The 8650-nt window shown below is 31.8% G+C and overlaps 1 protein-coding gene across 5 annotated transcripts in view; it reads right to left on the bottom strand.

The window, feature by feature from the left end:
- Positions 1 to 959: 959 nt before the first annotated feature.
- The window catches only part of SRP54 (signal recognition particle 54), a 37880-nt gene continuing 30189 nt past the window's right edge, over positions 960 to 8650 (bottom strand). For 3 of the 5 annotated variants that reach the window (XM_032481867.1, XM_032481868.1, XM_014560635.2), the window contains 3 exons: positions 5988 to 6158; positions 3389 to 3484; positions 2396 to 2487 (listed from right to left, as the gene is read on the bottom strand). In XM_032481867.1, the coding sequence (XP_032337758.1) occupies positions 2396 to 2487; positions 3389 to 3484; positions 5988 to 6158 (359 nt within the window). Of the gene's footprint in view, positions 2488 to 3388; positions 3485 to 5987; positions 6159 to 8650 lie in introns of all 5 variants that reach the window. The other 2 variants (XM_006186381.3, XM_032481866.1) reach the window with 2 other exon arrangements.

Below are 8650 nucleotides of genomic sequence, written 5' to 3'. Positions count from 1 at the left end.
AATCACTATTACTACCTATGAAAAGTACTTTATTTTTTCCAAAAAATTCCTCCTTAAATTGCAATGCAATGCATATGTGTGTGTGTATATATATATATATATATATACATATATATATATATATACACACCTTATATCCTATATGCCAGCAAATATGACACTTCCAGAACACTGACATCAGGTTAAATTTTTAATTTGCCTTTTCTAGTTATTGTAGTTTGTTGATAATTTAAAAAAAAATTTTTTAATGGAGGTATTGGGAATTGAACCCAGGACCTTGTGCATACTAAGCAGGCATGCTAACACTGAGAGCTATTACCCCCCCCACATTGATAATTAATTAGTTTGTTTTTGCTTTAACATTACATAAGCACTGTAAGCACAAGAAATTATACTAGTTTTATGTTTGTACATATTTAAGTAACATTATAATAAAATCCAGGAAGAATGCAATGTTGTATAGTATTAGATCGAGTGCTAGCTCTAAGTTGGGAATAGGACAGATATCAAAAAGCTAAGGAACCAATTTTAACAATAGTGAAAAATAAAAGGAAATTTGTTCAAATTATTAAGGAATTTGATTTGATACTGTACTTGTGCTGTCAAAATACCAGTACTTTGATAAAAACTTATGAAAACTGAAGGATAGCTTTTTTAACTAAAAAGATGCCAGGCTGAGGAATTAATGGAATCACAATTTTAGAGAGCATCTCCAATTCCCCTTATTTTATAGAAAAGGAAAGAGAAATGGAAGCTGAACTAGGTGTTCTGGACCTTTAGTTGTGTCCTTGGCCAGTGTTATTTTTGCTTCTGAAAAATATAATTTGTATCAAACACAAAAATACTAAAAACAATGCCCCAAACCATAAAGTCTGGACAACTGTCTCATTTCCTTTTTTGGTCAAAATGTAAAAGTGGTATGCCCAGGATAGAAATCACAAAAATGCATGCCCAGAAAAGATGGTATGCATCAGTTTAATAAGAAACTAATTTGAAGAACAATATTTTCTCTCATTGTCAAATTTCTATAGCTGGACCTTGCAATGACATTTTTGCAGAACACAAGATACACAATTTTTACAGGGTATACAAATATTCTATAGGGATGTTAAAGTTTTTACCTGGTGAAAATGATATAGTGAGATATAAAATCTTTGCCTAAATAAACAAAAAGATCAGTTGCATTCTTTATGTAATTATTTTTTAAAGATACTTTGGCTATTAAGGTCTTTTTAAAACACTTGAATCATAAAAAAGTTAATACTATAAAAACTAGCTATTTCTTTCACTCTCTTTCTACTACAGATCAACTCTCTGCTGAAGATCAGTTCATAATAGTTCAAAATACACTGTTACACCATATCTATTATTTTCGTGATGTCAGTAATAAGTAGGTATAATAATTATTCTAGTATTTTAAAATAATTCCACAACTTATTTAAAAGCTGTTGTTCTAAATGAAATGTGCAGCAATCCAAAGTAACCAACAACCAAATCAATCTTGTCATGGTCTCATTATTTTTAACATATTAGTGACAGCCTTATATCTACAATTATTTTCCCATTAGGAGGTCTATATATTAGCTATTATCATCAAAGAAAATCAATTTCTTCAAGCAGATTTTTGGTAACACAAAATTGGCTTTTCAAGAAAATCACATATTGCCATTAAGGCCTCAAAAATATGAGGTAAAAAATGCAAGTTATATACAAAACATTAAACTGTGAAATGTAACCAAATTCACAATTTCAATTTAAATGGCAGAGCTGTAAGATTTTCTATGGCAAAATTATCTTTGTTATTCCAAAATAAGCAAAAATTCCTAATACTAATGGTTACGTTACTCTACCATATTTCTCAGTAAAGATATACTTCTGGAAATAGTTTTAAATATTGATTTTTCTTTCTGCCTTTTAATATTTATACACTGATAATTTTAAACCATAAAGAAATTTAACAACCCCTTAACTTATAACGACTTTGAAGTTTATTTTACAGCACTTTTATTGAGACATCATGTAACTACTGACCAGGACTGTTTACAAATGTAATGCTTGTCCTCTGAAACAATTAAAAACTTTTAAGTACTTAAATTTTACATCATGATTTGTTTAACTTAAGTGTTATGATGGTTGAAAACTAACAGAAGAAAATCTAAAGCAAAAAAATATAATGATTTCCACAAAAACCATATATTCCTCCCTTATGCCAAAGGAAGGGAAGGAAAAAGGAGAAAAGGAAAAAAAGAGGATGGGGGAAAAGACGAGAAGAGAAAGAAAGAGGGCAAGATAGGCAAGAAAAATACTTTTTTTCCGTTTGCAAAAAGGAGGGAAACTCTTGAGGTCTCAGCAAATAATGTAATTAACCGAGTCAGTTTATATTAAGGCATCTTCTTTACATGTTATTGAATCCCATCATGCCTTTCATATTGCCAGCAGCACCCTGTTGAAACTGCCTCATCATTGACTGAAGTCCCGCCATACCACCTAGAATGAAAGAATAAAGTCAGATAATTAATAAAGAGAACTGGGAACATGTTACTTTGGCCTAATAAACACTTGCACTTCTAAAAAATATACTAGGTTCTGCCTGCAATCTGATGATCAGCCTTAAAAAACATAAAAATTTCCATTATCACTGGTATCCTCACCTATAAAACAGAATAAATAACTTACCTGGTCAAGTTATGAGGAATACATACTACATGAAGAGATCGTAGCAACCATACCTGTCACACAGTAGGAAGTCAATAAACCTAAACAAAATTTTTTTCCCCAGGAGGTCTAAGAGTCTTGTAAACAGTAATCAATTGGGGCAGGGGTGGAGGGTAGTAATTTCATAGGACTTAAAGGAAGAAAAGAATTCAGCATAATTAAACATCCACAATATGTCCAGAACTGTACTAAATGCTTTCATATCTATTAGCTCATTTAATCACCACAATTTCCTGATGAGATATTACCTGTGACTTTACAGACAGGAAAAGTGAGGTTCAGAAAGTTTAAGGAACTTTTCATTGGTTACACAAGTAAAAGTGGAACTGGGTTTTCAAAATCTTTAGATAATTCCAAAGTCTCACCATTGAAAATATCTAGATTCTAAACTAGGGCAAAAGGTCACCAGAACAAGCATTAACAAATGACAATGAAGTATCTTACTAAAAAAAATCATAGACGGCAGCAGAGGAGTAAATAAAACCTCAGCTTATATAGCACTATTACAGTCATTCATCTTACAAGTTAGATGGCCCTTTTTCTCAAATCATATATTGTTTGAACAGATTTTCATATCACAACAGAAGGCTTATTAAAACTCAACCCTGTATTATATATTACATTTATATAAACTAAACCATGTATTAGCAGCTGGCAACAACTTTGTATTTACCCATGTGATGAAGAACTCTTGGATCCATCATTTTGGCCATTTGTTGATTCAATTTTGCCATCTGTGACTGGCTCACATTCTTAGACATGTCACCACCTGGAAAAAAAAAAGTTTCGAGTCAATATAAAACCTAATATAATCAGGGTATCATAGAAAGTTTAATGAATTGAATAAATATGAAAAAAAACCCACCATATAATCTTATCACTCTAACACAATTATTTCTATTTGTACATATTCCCTTTTTTTCTTGTCTTTCCCTTTTAATCTTTATCTCAATTACATACATATTTTTGAGAAAGAACAAATGAAATTCGATATTAAGGCACATTTAAGGGACTTTCTTAAGGGCTACAATTTTTGTTAATACTTGTACCTGTGAATAAGTCACTATAAGCAAAACTGTATCCAGAGGTTATTAATAGTAAGCTATAACAACAATTGTTTAATAGTGGTATGGTAGAATGCTAATCAAAAAACTTCATGGATATGGGTTAACTGAGAAAGAGACTGGATTGCTGATAAATGGATATCATAGAGAAATTGAGGATTTGTATATATCTAAGAAGCTATTAAAAATAACAAAAAGCTTCAGAGAATAGAAAGAAAAATAATGCAATTCCATTTATCAATTTCTACACACTTAGTCAAAACTCCACAGTAAAAAGGCAGCCACAGAAAGAGATGCACTCTAGGGCAGAAGAGATAAGAGCATCCTATAGAGAGTAACTGCTGTGCTTCTAAGAGACAGGAAGCCAAAGAGATCATTGATGCAACAGCAATGAATAAGTAGAGCTGCTTCAGCAAAACAGTTCATTTCAAAGGAACATTAACTCTGGTCCTTCTCAGGAACACTTGTGAAAATGCAAATCAAAGCCGACCCTGATTCTCTGATCAAAGCTGGCTAATCTCAATAAATTAAATCAATTAAGAACTATAAATGAAAGAAGATACATTTTTATAAAACATGATATAATCTGTGAAAGTTTTTTCATAATTAATTTCTGTAAGATGTGAATTTTATGAGCACTGGTGAACTGTTTTAAGAGTTTGTCTCTGAGGACTTAAAACTTCAAAAAATTATTAAGGACGTGCACCGTGTCCACTGCTCACTTCATCTTGGTTGTGCCTTTACTGAGCAGTCAATGGACTGCTGGACTGATGGATCTGCAGTAGTTCAGTCAAGGACAGTTAGGGTTGTTTAGGAAAGATGTTAAAACTGACTTAGTGTGTTTACAAATCACTATCTGAAATAGCATGTGATGTTAGGAATTATAACCAATTTTAAACATGTTTATCTAATGTTTCTCCCTTGTCACAAAAAAAGAAAACAGGATATAGCAAGCAAGGAAAATAAGGAAACTGTCAAAGACAAAAGGTGATTAAAAAACTTATGGAAATATTCATCTTTTTTAAGAAAGCTATTTAGTGATATCTTTGGATGTTGCCTAATCAGTATTTCTTAAATAATAAATTCACTTTATAATAGTGTTTAAAATACAGGAAAAAAATTTTCAGAGAGGGCCAGGATAGCTGATTAACTCTCCAGAAGAAGCAAACTCATCTGTTTAACCTTACACAATACATAGCAAAATAAATTCTATGTGGCATAAAAAGTAAAACCTAAAAAATAAAAAAACCAAAATGAGTTAAAAAAAAAAATAGGTGATTACACAGGGAAGGTTTTTATGAGTATAAAACAAATCAAATCAAAAGGCTAGACTGCATTAAAAATGAAAACTTCTGTTCATTAAAAATATAAATAATTATAAAAGGCAAATAAAAACTGGGGAAAATATTTATAAACATGATCCAAGGATTTTAAAAAGTTATTGCAAGGCAATAAAGGAAAAAATTAAGCAAATGGACAAAAAACCTAAACTAAGAGGGGATTCACAAAGGGAATTCAAACCAGTAAATGTACAAATAAATGTTAAACGTCAGTAATCTAAAAAACACATACTGAAAAAAATTTGACCATTAAATTGGAAATATTGAATTATTACAAAACTTATTCAGCATCTACCATGTTTCTGATCAAAACAGACAAAATCCCTGGCCTCACAGAAGACTGCACAGAAACTGATGTAAGAACTGATACTGATACAGAAGCAGATGAATCAGCTTAAACATCCAACAAAAAGGCATTGTGCTAATGAACAAAGACACATGCATAACTAGAATGGTACTCAGTGGTTAAAAGTTACATTTTGGAGAATACTTGACAATATGGAAAAAAAGTCATGATTTATCAGAAGAAAACACTAATTATATCAAATGTTATTCTCTGGGGAATAAAGGTAATGGGTGTTTTAAATTTTTTTCTTATACTTTCTCATATTCTCTAAATTTTCTTTAATATATAGTACATCCTCATAAAAATAAAGTCATTAAGTTTGTTTTTTTTAATTAGTGTTTATGATCTTAAATTTGAAAACATATAAATCACAGATCACATTATAAATCCTGGAAGTACTTGTGAAATTCAGCAGTATATTTTCTAATATTGATCATATTCCCTAGCTTTAATTTTTAGTTTCTCAATTTCTTTCTTTCCTTTCAGTGTGTTAACTAATGATGAGCTTCTTATTTTTCTTACCTTTGAAAAGTCCTTTGATACCTCCCATCTTTTTTACCATCTGTGCAAATTTGGTATATTGTGTCAAAAGTTCTTGAACATCTCTCGTTGACACACCTGATCCTCTTGCTACTCTTTGGATTCTTCCTGGTTGCTTACTAAAAACCTTGGCACCATCAGTACTGTCAAGTTCTGCAGGCAAGGGCCAGTTACTTTGACTTACATACAATTAACATTAATTATCAAAGCAATTATGTCCAAATATCTTATACACAGAAAAACAAATATAATGGTCAAACCACCACGAGATTTAACAAATGTTATCGTCTGCCAAGTTTGCATCTGATTTTAAAAAATTAAACATGGAATATAGTCAAAATAATATAATATTAATAAGCTAAAAAATAATAAACAAATACACATGTCCTTACCCTACAATTTAAGTAAAATGAAGCATTCTGAAAAATTTTCTTTGAAAGCATGTCTACCCTTTCCATATCTCATATCTAACTGCACCTCAGAGTACATACCAGAGGTATAAGGTATATTTCAAAAAGGAACAAAAGTGCTCACCTTAGCTCTAAATAACTATTAACCTTTAAACCATAAATTTAGGCATATAAGCAAGTAGAAGTAGGTAGGTTCTCCCTATAATCAACTGAACAATAGTTTTATTTCCTATATAATCAATTACTACCGGTATTTTAATCTGTAACATAAAGAGTTAATTCCCTCCAGTGTTTCAATAACTCTTAGAATATGAGGTATACTTCTTATGAAATTAGTTGCATAATCTCAGGAACAAAATGGCCTTTAGTTAAAATTTCTATCATGGGGGAAGGGTATAGCTCAAATGGCAGAGCGCATGCTCAGCACCCAAGAGGTCAGGGGTTCAATCCCCATTACCTTCTCCGAGAGGAAATCAATGAATAAACCTAATTACCTCCCCCACATTAAAAAAAATATCTTTCTTTCATGTCTGCATTCTCTCTACAATATTCCCCAATAAGTGGTCACCTAGCCTCGATTTTAATAACCCCAGGAGATGACCTGCTATCTAAAATAAGGCAATCTATGCCATTCTATTATACCCATAATTATGGAAAATCTTTTCACATATTAAGATGAAGTATATTTGCCTGGCACTTCTTCCTATTTTGCATAGATGTCTCCTTGCCAGGCACAAAGAATGAGTTTTTCAAATGCTTAGAGCCACCAGGTCTCCTGTGAATCTTCTCTAGGTGACAAATATCCAACTCTTATAACAAGGTTGAGCACCCCATTTATAATGCTGATTTCCTAAATACATCTTCTAATTTGTCTATGCCCTCTAAGCTTATGGTCCAGAAGTAAACTGAAATCAAGGTATTACCGACACAACACAAATAAAGATCAAATTACCTCATAATAAACTTATAGTCTGTTAAGACCTCTAAATCCATTTCATAAATGCAGCTTTTAAGTCACATCTTCACAATAAAATATTTAGGAAATGTGTATCATATCCCTCCCAAGAGCTCAAATGGAGTGAGAGAAAGAAGACAAGCTAACAATGGCACACCCTGGTAAGCAATAAGATAAGAGTGAAGCCAACAGCAGAAAGGAAGTGAGGAAAGGCTCCATGCTGGTGGTTTCCCTTTAACTGTGTAGTCCTGAGGGACAAGTATGAGTTAAGTACAGAAGAGAAAGGAGCAAGGGACATTCTAGGAAGTAGAACATAGATTCCTAGAATAAATGAAAATAGTTTTGTGTAGAAGGAACCAACCATGGATGAGAGCTGAGAAATTTAAGAGGTTACAAAAGTAGTAAGGACAAGATTTTAGCAGAACGTGTATGCCAGGCTTAGGAACGGAGAGTTCATCATGAGGACAATAAAGAGCCACTAAAAGATTCTGACTTCAGAATTGTTACGGTTAGAGAGCCCATTCCTGTGGCAGTGAGGAAGACAGATTAAAAAGAGGAGTGAAAAACAGAAAAGGAAATGTTAAGAGGCTCCTGCAGCAATCTAGGTCAGAAATGATAAGTGTATGAACTGATGCAGGCGATACAGACACAGAGAAGAGAGAAGATATGGGAAATATTTAGGAAGTATAGCTCACTAAGTCTAAGATGATGTTAAGTTTCCTATATTCCATTTGAAGTAGAAAAATAGATACAAATAGACTGTGATAAGTTAAATATGAATGTATATTGTAATACCTAGAGCAACTACTAAGAAAACTATTCAAGAAGTATACTCAGAAACACTACAGATACATTAAAATAGAATACTAAATAATGTTCAAGCAATCCATAGGAAAGTAGACAAGAGAAAACAGAACAAAAATCAGAGGGAGCAAAAGATAAAATGGCAGAATTAAAGGCTAATTATATATATATATATATATGTATATATATATATATTTTATGTAACATACTATCAGTTAAAAGAAATTATCAGAATTATTAAAAAAATAATCCAATTACATGCTATTGATATGAAACCCACTTCAAATATAATAATATAGGTAGGTTAAAGATAAAAGGATAGAAAAAGACATACAATGCAAACAACTAGTTAAAAGAAAGCTGGGGTGGTGATAAAGTAGGCCAGGGACAAAGGAGGACATTATGTACATATTGATAAAAGTGTCAGGTCAATTCACTAAAAAGACATATCAATCCTAAATGTATATGTACCTCAG

This window comes from Camelus ferus, chromosome 6, assembly GCF_009834535.1.
Source record: "Camelus ferus isolate YT-003-E chromosome 6, BCGSAC_Cfer_1.0, whole genome shotgun sequence".
NCBI lineage: Eukaryota > Metazoa > Chordata > Mammalia > Artiodactyla > Camelidae > Camelus > Camelus ferus.
The sequence above is the reverse complement of the archived record's forward strand: the minus strand, read 5'-3'. Positions and strand labels throughout refer to the sequence as shown.